The sequence below is a fragment of the Carcharodon carcharias genome, chromosome 4 (assembly GCF_017639515.1).
Source record: "Carcharodon carcharias isolate sCarCar2 chromosome 4, sCarCar2.pri, whole genome shotgun sequence".
NCBI classification, from domain to species: domain Eukaryota; kingdom Metazoa; phylum Chordata; class Chondrichthyes; order Lamniformes; family Lamnidae; genus Carcharodon; species Carcharodon carcharias.
Genome location: NC_054470.1, coordinates 122,492,551 through 122,509,181, shown reverse-complemented (window position 1 = coordinate 122,509,181; position 16,631 = coordinate 122,492,551). Strand labels below are relative to the sequence as shown.

Sequence of the window (16,631 nt, the reverse complement as noted above, 5' to 3'; positions counted from 1 at the left end):
CCAAAGTACAAAATCACAATGCCTTCAGTTGACCGGAACATTCACACAACCTTCAAATGTATTAACAAAAGTGCAACTTCTTTACACGTCTAGCACACCCATGACCCAAAAGTGACATCAATTTTTCTTAACTTTCCTAACTCTAGCGCTATGCCTGGGTGCAGCCCCAACATCTGCAGCAGAGGCGGAGAGAGCCTGTTGACCGTTACATCCTGGTGTCTGTGTTGACCTTGGCAGAAGTTTTTTGGCGGCCCGAGGCTTGGAGGGCACCAGCCTGACTCCTGCAGGAGATGGTGCACCTGGAGGGAGGTCAAGATGCCTCATCCCCATATCACCTACATCTTGATGGTGCCCACCAGGGTGTGTGGCCATGGAGTGCAGGGCCAAGCATAAATCCAGCAAGAACTGCTGGATCAAGATCTCCATGGTGATCACCGACCTTCCCATGGTCACCTCGAGGCGCTCGCATGTCAGAGCCATGACATCAGACAGAACGCAGACGGACTCCTCCGTCATTCACTCTAGTCTGCTGTCAAATGTCTGCCTGATATTCTGCCATCTGTCGTTGCATCTCCAGCATTGATTTGGTGATATGAAAGTCTCGGTGAGAGAATGAGTTGATATGTGTCCCCTGCTAAAGGTTGTGTGAGAGCCCTGGAGAGACTAGCTGTTTGAGTCTGATGCCACGATGAGGGTTTGATATTGGAGGGCGTTGAAGCATGACTTACCCTGGCGGAGCGGATGAGATCATTCACCTTCTTCCTGCGCTGGGTGGCACTTCGGGCACGGGTGTTAGCTGTGCTGATCTGCTCCACTACGGTGTCCCAGGCCTGAGAGGTGAGGCTGCTGTTCCTCCTGCAGCCATCCTTGGGGTAGAGCACATACTGTTATTCCTGCACCCCTCTGACCAAGGCCCGGTGGGCTGGGTGGGTGAAGCGGGTGCAGGTTTCGTCCTGAGGATCTCTGCCTTTCTCTTATGAATTGCAGACATCTCTGGTGGGCTGGAGAGATTGAGATCGTGTGTTGGACTGGCCTTTAAATATGGTGCCCAAACCTTCGAACCCACAGGCGAATCAGCTCCTGAATCGCCAGGTGATTCAGCGTGAATAATCTGCATAACCAATGATGCTCCAAGCGCAGAATCAGGCACTGCCAAAACCACTCACCACTGCACTTAGTTCCGTTTTGGGAGAAATCCACCCCCAGGGTGGGATCAATTGGATTTCTCAAAACTTAGCAAATGCTTGCAAATTTTTCCAAAGGGCAGGATTTTCAGGTTGGCAGGTGGCCGCAATGGGCTGGCCCAGGAGTGGCCGGGGAATGGACTGCTGCCCGTCATCAGTTTCCGACCGCCATTTCACACTGGGCTGGCTAAAGACTCAGCGGTGCCGGGGTGGGGGTGGGAGGACAGTGGGCGCTGAATTCAGTGCCGGGCTGCGGGGAGCACGGAATGAAAGCTCCCTGAAGGCAGAGAGCTGCCTCGGGGAGCTGAAGAATTTAAATTCAATTAAAACAGATTTTAAAATCCGGAAAAAATGCCCATTCATCAGAATGAGTCACCTAAACATATGGATGCTGAAATTTGTGTCCAAACATTTTAACCATTTTTCAAATTAATCTCAGGAACCTCATCCTGCCCTTGGATGAGGTTTCCTGAAAAATGCAAAGGCCGCCTGGCTGATTCACCTGTCCGCCAACCGTAAGGTTGGACAGACAGTGAAAAATCCCAGTTAATTGTGCCCTTAATGGGTTTAATAGTCCTCTTAATTGTCGGCGGGTGTGCTGCCAACTCTCACGCGCACCCGCCAACTGAAATATCGCACGAGTGCACGATGACATCAGGATGTTCACCTAATATCACCACGCACTATTTTACACTGGAGCTTGTCGGGCCTGCGCCTGCACGCCGAATGAAAAATTCTGCCCAATGCCTATCCAAATACTTCAGGATGAAAGTGGGTAAATGCAACAGCCTCTATCTGTGGAACTGGGCCCTGCCTGAGACACTTGTTGGGCTATAGGTTCTATCTGTGTCTGTGTTAAATTGGCCAATTTAAGCCTAGCGATATGGGTACCTCACAGAGTGTTTGTCTCACACGTCCCACATTCAGGCATGCTATTATTCCTGTCACAGTGAAATATTCTTCTGATATTCAGTGTGAAGGGTTAGGCATAAGGAAAAGGTATGCGGGCGATGTACTGGATAGTGTCAGCATCCATTGAACAATCAGAGCAAAGCCTGCAGCTTACAGAGAGAGTAAATGGGAATATAAACTGCAAGTAGTCTGGTGGGACTGTTATATCTTGTTAATTGGCTTATTCAGACAGACAGCTTATTGGTAATGTGTACAGCCTTTGCAGGAAGAGAAAATAGTTAACATGATAGTAAACCCACCCTGGGAAAATGCAATGTGGGCTTTCGCTTCCTGTCTAAGCATGGCTAGATATATATGTCAGATCAAATTGAAATGATCCATGCAGCAGACAAATTTGATGCAATTTAAGAGGCTCATTCTTATCGACTTTGAAACTTAAACTTCCTGCAAAATTCAAATAAAATTCCAACAGACTCACGAAGGTTCTTCAGAAACTGTTAGTAATTCCTCCAGTTCCTGCGCCTGCTTATACCACGGCAGCTTCGCTTCCACTGGGAGTTTCTCTACAAACCAAACACATCAAATTCACCTGATAGGTTTAGAAAAACAATTTTAATGAGAAGCTGTGCAATTTGACAAGGTTACAGCCCTTAGTCAAAACCACTTAGTGTAATAAAAATTAGATCACTAAAGTTGAAAGATAATTTATATTTTGATTATCTCTTTCTGTGCCTCTGGTCAGTTCTTTATTTCTTAACTTCTTGATAAGCTGGGGAATGTAAAATTTTATGCTTCAAACATATTTACGTTTGTGTTTCGGCAGATATAAAGATGGGGTAGTTGGGTACAATAAGTTTGCCAATAACTTTCTGCTTATGTACTTGATAATGGCAATGCTTTATTTAAACCCTTCCATGGCCTTGCCCCTTCCTACATCTGCCCTGCAAACCTCCCATCCCTTGCCTCACTGTTTTCTTGAATCTAGCCTTTTTTACCACCAACCCCCCCAACCTTTTTCTCACTATTAGTCACCATACTTTCAGCCAGGTAATGTTTGGAATTCCATCCCTAAATCCCTCTACCTCTTTCATTTCCTTTAAGGTCCTCGCTAACACCAACTCTTGATTTTATATCTGTGATGCTTTATTTGTCAATGACAATGGTTTGATTGATAATGATAAATTGACACTTTACTCAAAAATAACGTTGTTCAGCGAAACTTGGGGGGCAAATTTCCATGGACTAAACAGCCTCTGAAGAAGGCAAGTTGGGGTCTTGAGCCAAAACCCTGGTTTAGCCTGCAGTTAGCCATCTTGGTAAAGGAGCTGGTGCTTACAATGGGAACACCCACCCTCAGGATTATTAAGGGTCTGATAAAGAATTAAACTGCCTGCTAGTGTTAATTAACTAGGCTGCACAACATTTAGGGAGAGAGCACTTGGCCTGACCCTCTCCCCTACACCCACCAGCTGATTGAGTGTAAGCAATCAACATTTATTCTAGAAATTCTCTGAGGATTTCACCTAAGAAGAGTGAGTGCTGTATTCCTCCACCTTACAGGAGTTACCAGGAGAAAGGGAAGGCCTGGTGATCAGCATCTTACGAGGGCTCTGGAGGAAGAATGGGAGGAGGACACGAGGCCAGACACAGCAGCGCCAGCTGGAGGAGAGACAGGGGACCACTACCACCCCAACCACGTCTCTTCTGCTGTCATTGGCTGGTCAGTTTACCCTAATACTGGCTTTCTGCCCATTGCCCAATGATTGTACAAAGATCAGGCTTTCGCCATGGACAACATCACAGATTAACAGTGTTGGGACCCTTGCTCTTTCTGATATAGATTAATGACCTAGACCATGGTGTACAGGGCACAATTTCAAACTTTGCTGATGCTATGAAACTTGGAAGCACTGTGAACAGTGAATAAAATTGTGCAGCACTTTAAAAGGTTATAGACAAGCGAGTAGAAAGGGCGGGAAAATGGCAGATGAAGTTCAATGCAGAGAAATGTGATGTGATTCACTTTGGTGGGAAGAACATAGAGATACAATATAAAATAAAGAGTATAATTCTAAAATGGGTGCAGAAACAGAGGGACCTGGATGTATATTTGCATAAATCATTGAAGGTGGCAGGGCAGATTGGGAGAATGGTTAATAAAGCAAACAGTATCCTAGGCTTTATTAATAGTGGCATAGAGTGTAAAAGTAAGGAGGTTATGTTAAACTTGTATAAAACGCTGGTTAGGCCTCAACTGGAATAATGCATCAAGCTCTGGGCACCGCATTTTAGGAAGGATGTGATGGCATTAGAGAGAGTGTAGAAAAGAGTCACAAGGATGAGCAACTTCATTTACATAGAAGATTGGAGAAGTTGGGAGTGTTTCCCTTGGAGAAGAGAAGATTGCGGGGAGATTTGATAGAGGTGTTCAAAATCATGAGGGATTTGGACAGAGTAGATAGGGAGAAACTGTTCCCATTGGTGGAAGGATTGAGAATGAAAGGGCACCAATTTAGAGTAATTGGCAAAAGAAGCAATGGTGACATGAGGAAATATGTTTTCAGCGGTGAGTGTTAGGATCTGGGTTGCATTGCCTGAGACCGTGGTGGAGGCAGATTCAATCGAGGCTTTCAAGAGGGAATCAGATTATTATCTAAAAAAGAAGAATGTGCAAGGTTGTGGCGAGAAGGTGGGAGTGTCACGAGGTAAATTGCTCTTTCAAATAGCCAGCACAGACATGATGGGCTGAACTACCTCCTTCTGTGCTGTAACCATTCGATGATTCCGATAGTTAACACAAGAAAAATAGATGGAATATTATCCTCATAACACAGGTGAAAATAACAGAATAAGATTTAATCAGACACCGTAAGTCAGTGCTGCATACGTCGGTTTCGATAGTAAGATCCAGGTGGGGGCATGTAAAATTGAGCTGAAAACATCTTGGGTAGGATTTTCGACTTGTAGCAGGTGGGCCAGGGAGCAGCTGTGAAACGCTCCGCAGTCCGCGATCGGGCCATGGCTGCAATTTCACACTGGCTGGTCAATTATTGGCCCAGAACTGATGGGTTGGGGGCGGAAGGAGCATGACCACTGAAGTGTGCGCATGCGTGGGGATGCTCTCATTGAAAGCTCCCTGAAGGCACAGAACTGCCTGAGGCATCTGAAGGATTTAAAAATGAAAAATGAAGATTTGAAAAATAAGTAAATCACGTCCCCACATGTGACTCTGTCACAAGAACAGGGACATCTTGAAAATGAGTTCAAAATTTTCTTTTTAATCACTGTTTGAGACTTCATCCCAACTGTGGATGAGGTTTCGCACAATTGCAAAGACCGCCTGGCCTATTCGCCCGCCCGCCAACATTGGACAGGCAGCGAAAATTCAAAATAACTCCCAGCTTAAGGGCTTTAATAGGCCTCTTAACTGTCGGCGGGCGCACTGCTGACTCTTGCATGCACCCACCAGCCGAAATATCGCCGGAGTGCGTGCTGATGTTGGGACACTCGCCCAGCGTCACTGCATGCTATTTCACGCTTGGGTATGTCAGGGCTCGCGCCCATAGGCCGAGCTGAAAATCCTGTCCTTGGGGGTTTTTTAACTATAGGAAAGCCCTTGGGCACTGGTGAAAGAAAATAATTTTGTATTTGAAACAAAGTAAATCCCAGGGTAAAAAGGAGATGCACAGCAATGAAGGGCAGTCAGACTAACACTGATGTTGCACATATCTGATTTCATAATTCATGTTTCGGAAAGTAACTTTGTTAGGAATTTGATGTTATAATTCGTATGTGAAGTATTAGTTCAGGAATTGAATGTTTAATGTAGACAAATGGAAACGTTTGTTGAGAAATTGGTAAACAAACTTGGGGTAATCACAGTCCAAAGGGTAAATCTGCATTTAGTTAATAAGGTCAGAGTTAGAAATGAGAAAATTTAGACAATGAATGATCCATCTCAGAGCCTCTTGCTTGTGACAGAAGTGCTAATTATTTCAATAAGCAATTTACATTATTCATGTATTTCCCAGGTTAAGGTTAAAAGCACCTTTGTAAATAAGGGCATTTATTGGTGGAACTAGCAAGTCTGGAAAGAGGGCTGTTAACTTCATGAGTGATTTAAATTATTCATGTGGGTCACAGAATCAATGGGCAGAATTTTTGGATTGTCAGGTGGGGGCAGTGGGTGGGTCCAGGAACGGCCGGGAAACAGTCCGCCACCTGCAATCGTCCCCCAACCACAATTTCACGCTAGCTGGCCAAATAACAGCTAGCCAGCATGAAATGCACACTGAGAAGCTCAGAGCTGCTGGTGGGGATGGGAGGAGCACGAGCACAAAATTCTGTGCATGCACGAGACAGCACACACTGAGAGCTCCCTGAAGGCAGGAAGCTAAACAATTTTAACATCAAAAATATAGATTTTTAAAATCTGAAAAAAATGTCCCGACACGGGACTCACTCACAATAACATCAATAGAATAAAAATTCCGCCCAAAAACTTATATTTATTTTTTATTTAATTGTGGAAACCTCATCCTGCCCGTGGATGAGGTTTTTTAAAGAATCAAAAGGCCGCCTGGCTGATTCGCCGACCCGCCAGCCATAAGGTTGGATGAGCAATGAAAAATAGGTTAAAATTAATTGATTAAAGGCCTTAAAAGGCCTTTTAATTATTGGCGGGCATGCTGCTAACTCTCGCATGTGCCTACTGACCGAAATATCGTGCACTATTTTACATCCAATCGGGTCGAGTGCCCATGGGATGTAAAGTCCTGCCCAATGGGTTGTTTTGAAAATAAAATATAATGTGCTTATACTTTGATTTGGAGCATACCAAAGTATTCCATGTTGCCATGGAGTGGGTTGTGGGCTTTAGGGATGTTCCTTTCTTTTAGTTTATTGGTCTTTGTTTGCTCACAGAAAACAAGCAGTTCAGTTTGGGAGCAGGCTGGGAGAGGGAGGGTCTGCCAGGGGTTGTAAAGCAGTGGTGGGACCAAGAGCTGTACAGAAGCTATGGGAGGGGACTGGGAGAAAACAGTCTGTGTCTGTCCAAAACTTGACTTCAATGGTAGGGAAACTTCTGGAAGCTATGGGCAGGATTTTGCCCTTGGCAGAGGTGCTCGGTAGGGGTGGGCAGAGGCAGTCAAGCGGCAGCCCCCGCACGTGATCAGCTCCGCACTGCAATTTCATGTGGGCGAGCGGTAGCTCTGAGCGCTGCCTGTACGGGTGGGGGAAGGAGAGAGAGCCGGACCTGGCACGCAGTTTGCACATGTGCACAGAGCTGCCTCAGGGAGATTGAAGCACTTTTTTAAAAAATTAATAAAGACAGTAAAAATTTAATAAAACATGTCCCCTCATTTTATTGTGTCACATGTATTGGGACATGTTTTTATTTAATGTGTATTAGCTTTAGAAAACCTCATCCTGCTCGTGGATGAAGTTTCCTAAAAAATGGAAAGGCCTCTTGGCCTTTTTGCCTGCCCGTCAACCGTAAGATGGGTCAGGCAGCATAAATTTCAAGTTAATGAGGTTATTAATGGCCTTAATGGGCCTTGTAATTATTGGCAGGTGCGCAGCCAACTCTGGAATGTGCCCGCTGAACGTAATATCGCAAGACTGCGCGATGACGTAGGGACGAACGCCCAACGTCATCACGCGTCATTTCACGCTTGGGCGTATTGGGCCTGCTTCCGCACGCCCAGCATAATATTCTGGCCTATAGTTTGGGACAACATCGATAATCACTTAGCTAAGTAGATGGATAATTAAGGAAAGCCAGCATGGATTCATTGAGGGAAATTCATGTTTAACCAACTTGTTGGAGTTTTTTGAGGCGATAACAGAGAAGGTTCATAAGGGAAACACTGTTGTTAAGGCATATATGGGTTTTCAAAAGGCATTTGATAAAGTGCCACACAACAGATTTGTAAGCAAAATCCTAACTCATGGAATAAAATGGAAAATCGGCACTTGAATAAGAAATTGGCTGAGTGACAGGAAACAAAGAGTAGTGATAAATGGTTGTTTTTCAGATTGGAGGAAGGTTTGTAGTGGAGTTCCCCAGTGGTCAGTGTTGAGACTCTTCCCCTCCCTGATATATATTAATGACCTTGACTGTGATGCTCAGGCCATGATTTCAAAATTTGCAAATGATACAAAGATTGGAAATGTTGTGAACTGTGATGGGGATAGTCTTGATCTTCAAAAGGACATAGACATGTTGGTGGATTGGGCAAGAAAATGACAGATGAAGTTCAACGCAGAGAAGTGTGAGGTGATTCATTTTGGCAGGAATAATATGGTGAGACAGTATAAAATAAAGGGAGAACCTCTAAAAGAGGTGCAGGAACAGAGGGACCTTGGTGTATACGTACTTAGGTCACTGAAGATGGCAGGACATGTTGAGAGAGCAGTTAATAAAGCATATAGTATCTTAAGCTTTATTAATAAGGGCATTGACTACAAGAGTAAGGAGGTCATGTTGAACTTGTATAAGACACAAGTTAGGCCTCATCTGCAGTATTGCATCCAGTTCTGGGTGCCATACTAGAGGATGTAAAGGCATTGGAGAGAGTACAGAGGAGATTCACAAGAAGCTATGAGCATAGATTGGAGAGATTGGGATTGTTTTCCTTGGGGTAAAAAAGGTAGAGGTGTTCAAGAACCTGAGGGGTATGTACAGGGTAAATAGTGAGAAACTGTTCCCACTAAGAGAGTATCAAGAATTAAGAAGCAAAGATTCAAAATAATTAGCAAAAGGAGCAAAAGTGATGTGGGGATTTTTTTTTTCACCCAGAGGGTGGTTGGAGCCTGGAACTTCCTGACAGGGTGGTGGAGTCAGGTTTGGTTGAGGTATTGAAAAGGGAATTGGACTGCTATCTAAAAAGAAAGAATGTGCAAAGTTACAGGGATAAGGCAGGGGAGTGGGATTAGGTAAAATGCTCTTTCAGAGAGCCAGTACAGACTCGGTGGGCTGAATGACCACATTCTGCACTGTAAAGATTCTGTGATTCTGTGACAACAAAGACAAGAGACGTGGGGGACCCATTAGGAACCCAGCGTATTGCTGACTTTTCAATCACTGAAGCACAAATGCAGTGAGGCCAAAGCTCGAGCTGAGAAATCCATAGTCGTGAGGTTTTGAAAGAAAGTTGGAGAATTGCTTAGCCAAAAGCTAATGGGAGGATCCTTGGAGAATAGCTGGAACACTGAGGAAAAGTCACAGTCATTCCAGAGAGCTTTGGCTTAATTATCTTGATCCCAGAAGGAGAAGTGAATGAACCCTCAAGATCTCAAAGGGCAGAATTTTACCCATGTCGGGCAGGCTGGGCAATCGGGGCCGAGTCAGTCGGGAGAGCTGAGAGCTGAGAACTGAGAGCTGAGCGCTGAAAGCTGAGAGCTGAGAGCTGAGCGCTGAAAGCTGAGAGCTGAGAGCTGAGCGCTGAAAGCTGAGAGCTGAGAGCTGAGAGCCGAGCACCGAGAGCCAAGAGCTGAGCGCTGAGAGCTGAGCGCCGAGAGCTGAGCGCTGAGAGCTGAGAGCTGAGAGCTGAGCGCCGAGAGCTGAGAGCTGAGAGCTGAGCGCCGAGAGCCGAGAGCCGAGAGCCGAGAGCTGAGAGCTGAGCGCTGAGCGCTGAGAGCTGAGAGCTGAGCGCTGAGAGCTAAGTGCCGAGAGCCGAGAGCTGAGAGCTGAGCGCTGAGAGCTGAGAGCTGAGAGCTGAGCGCCGAGAGCTGAGAGCTGAGAGCTGAGCGCCGAGAGCCGAAAGCCGAGAGCCGAGAGCTGAGAGCTGAGCACTGAGAGCTAAGTGCCGAGAGCCGAGAGCTGAGAGCTGAGCGCCGAGAGCTGAGCGCTGAGAGCTGAGAGCTGAGCGCTGAGAGCTGAGAGCTGAGAGCTGAGAGCTGAGAGCCGAGCGCCGAGAGCCGAGCGCCAAGAGCTGAGAGTTGAGAGCTGAGAGCTGAGCGCCGAGAGCTGAGCGCCGAGAGCTGAGAGCTGAGAGCTGAGAGCTGAGCGCTGAGAGCTGACAGCTGAGAGCTGAGAGCTGAGAGCCGAGCGCCGAGAGCCGAGCGCCAAGAGCTGAGAGTTGAGAGCTGAGAGCTGAGCGCTGAGAGCCGAGAGCTGAGCGCTGAGAGCTGAGAGCTGAGCGCTGAGAGCTGAGAGCTGAGAGCTGAGAGCTGAGAGCCGAGCACCGAGAGCCGAGCGCCAAGAGCTGAGAGTTGAGAGCTGAGAGCTGAGCGCCGAGAGCTGAGCGCCGAGAGCTGAGAGCTGAGAGCTGAGCGCTGAGAGCTGACAGCTGAGAGCTGAGCGCTGACTGTGTGGGTAGGGCTGGGGGTGCGAGTGTGAACTTTGCACATGCAGGTAAGCACACATTTCATAATCTCCCTGAGGCACAGAGCTGTCTCAGTGAGATGAAGAGTTCTAAAAAAAAATAATGTAAATAAAAACGTAATGAAACATGTCCCCTCATATGACTCTGTCACATCAGCAGGGACATGTTACTAATTAAGTTTGAAAATTTTTATTTTATTTTTATTTGCTTAAGTCGGCAATTAAGTTAATTAATGGCCCAATTGTCAGCCATTTCTCGTGGCCCATCCAACCTTACAGTTGGTAGGTGGGCTAATCGGCCAGACGGGCTTCACATTTTTGATGAAATCTCATCCAAGGGCAGGATGAAATCTCGGTTAGGATTTAAAATAAAAAGAAATATCAGGGAACTGTTTTGCTATGAGATTCGCTTTCAGATGCTTGATTATGCCACATGGACATATTTTGCAGCGTTTTTGTTGTGTTGTTTATTCTGTGACAGTCTGCAGCTCCCTGGGCAGCTGTCTGTCTTCAGGGAGCTCCGTGGAAGCGCTCATCCCCACCCACGGTGACACCTGCGCCTGCCCTCTTCCCCTCCACACACCGGCAGTGATGAGCCTTTCTCAGGGTGTGTTTAATGCAATTAATGGTCAGCCAGCGTGAAATCGCAGTTGGGGGGTGAACGCAGCTGGGGCCACGTTTCCCATCTGCTCCTGGGCTCACGTTTCTGTGCTCCCAACGAGCGCAAAATTAAGGCCATAGGTCTCTGCCTTGCTGCATTGACCATTTTTCTGTTTCTTCTATTTTTTGATTGCTATTTATTCAGTGTGTTAAGATATTTTGCTTGCAACAGCTCTGCCATGACCCTGTTATGGTGATAACACAGCATGATGCTACAATTTCATCTTCTTATTTCAAAACAACTCATTCGAATAATAAGCTCCCGGGCAAAAAAAAAGTAACTTCTATTTTGGAATAAATGATAGTTTTTCCATTCGCATCCTAGTTTGGGGAAGTCAAAGATCAAAAAGCTTTCAAGTTGGATTGATCCCAAATGTCCACAGGGATCAAGTTTAGAAATATACTTAATAGAAATTGTATGAAATACGAATAATCTTGGGTAGAATAATAACTTTAACTCTTGGGATGAGTTTTAGATTTTGTTCTTCTTGCAACAGGAAATTCAGAAGCAAGGTCAGATCACCATCTACAATGTTCCATTCATTGTGAAATGTCTCAGTATGAGAGATGATGCATAAACTCAGAGGGGACAATTTTCTCCCCGTAAGGTGGGCTGAGCGGGCACAGACGGGCACACAGCCGATCACCACCATTTTATGTGGGAGGGCTAATTAAGGCCCAACCAGCATGACGCACACCCAGAAGTGCTTAGCACACCCTGTGCGGGCAGGGAGAGAAGGCTGAGTCGGGGCCTGCGCTCTTTCATGCACACGTGTGCTAAAGAGCGCAGAGATCTCCCTGAGGTGCAGAACTGCCTCAGGGAGATTATATTCAATTTGAAATGTCAAAATAAAATAACTTAAAAATCATTTACACATGTGCCCTTGTGTGACAGTGTCACATGAGCTGGGACATGTCTATGAATTTTAATGAAAAAATGTACTTAATTTATAAACCCTTCATAGAACCTCATGGATGAGGTTCCATGAGAAATGTGAAGGCCGTCTGGGCTCTTCATCTGCCCAACAACCTTAAGGTTGGACGGGCAGCCCTGTTAATCCTTTTAATTAGTTTTTAAATGACCTTAACAGGCCTTTGACAGTTCAGTGGTGGTGCAGCCGACTCCGGTGTGCGCCCGCCAAACTGAAGATCGGAATGAAGCGTCATTTTACGTGTTGATGTGCAGGGCCCGTCCCCGCTCACCGAGTAGAAGGTTCTGACCAGAGTGTTTGAACCCCAGCTGATAGGCTGCTGATCAACAGTCAGCCCATTCCTGGGCAGTGCTGAGGAGAGTTGCAGGCATCAAGCTTGGTGACCCAAAGCCACTTCATTAATTCAGGCTGGACACTACTGTGTGGACTGCAGGCTGGGGTTTGATAAGTACAGGCAGGAGAGAGTGGTAGAGAGAGAGCAACAGTAGAGCCCATGGGAAATCACCTGTTCCTCTTGGCTGTTCAAAATAATTTCATATTTACTTTGAGGGTGTCTCTGGCTCTACTACCAGAGCTGGTCAGAGAGGGGATGGAGCTGCCTTGACCATTGATCAGAGAGGGGACAAAGCTGCATTGACCTCTGGTCAGAGCTAGGACAGAGGGGTTAGAGAGGGGATGGAGCTGCCTTGACCACTAGTCAGAGAGGGGATGGAGCAGCTTTGACATGCTGCAGCATTAAAATTGATCCCCGCCAGTACTAACGTGTAAAACTCAACGAATATATATTTTATAGTGTATAGTTTTATCCTGTTCCCACTTTTTTACTTGACAGATTTCCTTTGGATAAAAAATGAGGAAAGTAAACAGAAACTTCAATTGGAATAAACCAGAGTGTGTGGACACACAGCTTCTCAGAATAAATCTAAGGACGAGAATTTCTCTCCTGTTGGAACATTTTGGGAATTGTGGTGAGACTTAGTGTACGTGGGAGTAGCTCAGAGGAAATTCTAACCTGTGTGGTCTCACTGATAAACACTAATTGACTAGTCTAACATCAATCCAACATTTCAGCCTGGCAATTGATGTGTGCAGTATTATTGTAGGAACATTATTCATCTTTGTATAACATTTCTTTACCCACTATGTAAATAAAAAATTTAATACAATCTTAAAAATCTATTAAAGCTTTTGCTAAAATAATAGACGAAGGAATTTGACTCATTTGTTTGGTAACATTGTACAGCACGATCATCACCAAGCAACCAGCTTTACCTTTTGGTTTATAACAAGGGACGGTGACTATACATTCTTCCTTGATGTGAGGTTTTGTTTTTGCATTACAGCCGCCTGCATGGAGTCCTCTGTGGTCAATACACAGGACAACTCTATATCGGAGACCCTGTCCACACGTTACTGTACACTAGGGAGAGACAGTGCAACAATATACATGTGGTCAGTGCTCGTACCACAGCTGCTAAAGACAGTTTGCAGAAAGTAAATTAAGCATATTCAAAATAAGATACCACGAGGCAATGAGTGTGATTGTTATTCCAATTATTGCTGCCAAAGAAAGCACTTAAATATAAATTAAGGACAGTACAGAATCACAGAATCACACAGTGCAGAAGAGGCCCTTCGGCCCATTGAGTCTGTACCGACACGTGAGAAACACCTGACCTACCGACCTAATTCCATTTACCAGCACTTGGCCCATAGCCTTGAATGTTATGACAAGCCAAGGGCTCATCCAGGTACTTTTTAAAGGATATGAGGCAACCCGCCTCCACCATCCTCCCAGGCAGTGCATTCCAGACAGTCACCACCCTCTGGGTAAAAAAGTTTTTCCTCATATCCCCCCTAAATTTCCTGCCCCTCACCTTGAACTTATGTCCCCTTGTGACTGATCCTTCAACTAAGGGGAACAGCTGCTCCCTATCCATCCTGTCCATGCCCCTCATAATCTTGCACACCTCGATCAGGTCGCCCCTCAGTCTTCTCTGCTCCAACGAAAACAACCCAAGTCTACCCAACCTCTCTTCATGACTTAAATGTTTCATCCCAGGCAACATCCTGGTGAATCTCCTCTGCACCCCCTCCAGTAAAATCACATCCTTCCTATAATGTGGTGACCAGAACTGCATGCAGTACTCCAGTTGTGGCCTCACCAAGGTTCTGTACAACTCCAACATGGCCTCCCTACTTTTGTAATCCATGCCTCGATTGATAAAGGCAAGTGTCCCATATGTCTTTTTCACCACCCCATTAACATGCCCCTCCGCTGTCAGAGATCTATGGACACACATGCCAAGGTCCTTTTGTTCCTCAGGACTCCCTAGTGTCATGCCATTCATTGAATACTTCCTTGTCAAATTACTCCTTCCAAAGTGTATCACCTCACACTTTTCAGGGTTAAATTCCATCTGTCACTTATCTGCCTATTTGACCATCCCGTCTATATCTTCCTGTCGCCCAAGACACTCAACCTCACTGTTAACCACCTGACCAATCTTTGTGTCATCCGCAAACTTACTAATCCTACCCCCCACATAGTCTTCTATGTCATTTATATAAATGATGAATAATAGGGGACCCAGCACATATCCCTGTGGTACGCCACTAGACACTGGCTTCCAGTCATTAAAGCATCCTTCTGTCATCACCCTCTGTCTCCTACAATTAAGCCAATTTGAATCCACCTTATCAAATTAAGCTGTATCCCATGTGCATTTGCCTTCTTTATAAGTCTCCCAGGTGGGACCTTGTCAAAGGCTTTGCTGAAATCCATATAAACTACATCAACTGCACCACCCTCATCTACACACCTGGTCACCTCCTCAAAAAATTCAATCAAATTTTCTAATAAAATATCATGGTCTGAAATAGTCAATACATTATGTTGCTTAGCAGTGCGTGGGCCTGAGGAACGAATTCTAGAGGCTACTGTCTGCTGACATTCATTGTATGAGAATACCCAAATAATGCTTCAGTTCCAAAGGTAGATGAGAACAGCAGGATGAGCCAGGAGTGGAATCTTCACATCCAAAATCAAAAGCTTCTTACAAATTAAAGGAACATGCATGTGAGAATTAGACCCATTTTTGACCATAGTACAGGCAACTTTGTAAGGGAAGCACACAATGAAAATACTAAATTTTAATTGCCTAAAAATTACTCCTTTTCCAATTATTGATCATATAAAGATCAGCTCAACAGATGGCAAATGGGGGAACAGGAACAGGGAGGCCTGGGGGTGTATATACATGAATCTTTGAAGGTGACAGGATAAGTTGATAAGACTGTTAAAAAAGCAGATGGGCTTTATTAATAGATGAAGCATACAGTACAGAAACAAGGAAATCATGCTAAACTTTTATAAAACACTGGTTAGGCCCTCGTTGGACTATTTTGTTCAGTTCCAAGCATCTCACTTTAACAAAGATGTCAATGTCTTGGAGAGAGTGCAGGGAGATTTACTGAAACAATCCCAGGGATGAAGCAGTTCAGTTAATGTGGAGACTGGAGAAGCTGGGGTTGTTCCCCTTAGAGCAGAGAAGGTTAAGAAGAGGTTTACTAGAGGCGTTCAAATTATGATGGGTTTTGAGAGAGTAAAAATGAAACTGTTACCGATGACCAGAGGGTCAGTAACCAGGAGACCATGGATTTAAGATAATTGGCAAAAGGATTGCGGGTGGAGGGGAGGAGAATTTTTTACATAGCGAGTTTTTATGATCTAGAAGGCGCTGTCTGAAAGGGCGGTGGAAACTGATTCAATAATAACTTTCAAAAGGGAATTGGATAAATACTCAAAAAGGAAAATTTGCAGGGTAATGGGGAAAGAGCAGGGGAGTGGGACTTAATTGGCTAGATCTTTCAAAGCCCCATGGCGCAATGGGCCAAAGGGCTTCCTTCTGTCGTGTATGATTCTATGATTTTCCAATTGCTTTCATTAAATAGCTTAGAGAGGAGATTTTTTATAAAAGCATTTAAACATCCGTATGGTAATATTGAATACATAATTTTATCACATCAGTGTCATATTTGTGCTTGTGGACTGAACCACATCCTGAAGAGAGAGAAATTGGAACCACATAGATCAATAAAAAAAACACTGAAAAAATTGCATTGGTGTATGAAAAAGGGCGGTGGAAACTGATTCAATTGCATTGGTGTATGGTAGAGAAAAACTAATAGGTCCTTGGTTGCTGCATCTTCACACAAAGCACATGCAGGAAGAGGAATCCTGTCTAGATTATCTAATCTTTCAGAAGATCAATAAAGGTTTGCCTTACGTATCGATGTTTACATAACTGATCCATAGGCACTGTTAAAAGTTGCATTTTCTGACAGTATTTGTTGCTAAAAGTGTGCACCTTTTCCCCAGATTTCCCGTAAAAGACTCACTGGAACTCAGGAAACAGTTTTTAGGAAAAAAGGAACGTTGTCAAATGGAAGCCAGGAGATTCCATTCATACATAATTAATTTTAGAAGAAGTTTGAAATTAATATGCATTTTGAAACTATCGTAGAATCAAATATTAGTTCAGTGTTGGAGCCAGGAATGGAAACAAGCTGGCAGTGAGTGTTGGAATGCTCTTTGGATATGATAGTACATGGGTG

At 44.9% G+C, this 16,631-nt stretch overlaps 1 protein-coding gene across 1 annotated transcript in view; it reads right to left on the bottom strand.

The window, feature by feature from the left end:
* Nucleotides 1-2,570: 2,570 nt before the first annotated feature.
* LOC121276861 (ADAMTS-like protein 1) overlaps nucleotides 2,571-16,631 on the bottom strand; it is a 572,059-nt gene continuing 557,998 nt past the window's right edge. The window contains exons 13-14 of the mRNA XM_041185436.1: nucleotides 13,287-13,434; nucleotides 2,571-2,659 (exon numbers count right to left, since the gene is read on the bottom strand). Of these exons, the coding sequence (XP_041041370.1) occupies nucleotides 2,571-2,659; nucleotides 13,287-13,434 (237 nt within the window). The remainder of the gene's footprint in view (nucleotides 2,660-13,286; nucleotides 13,435-16,631) is intronic.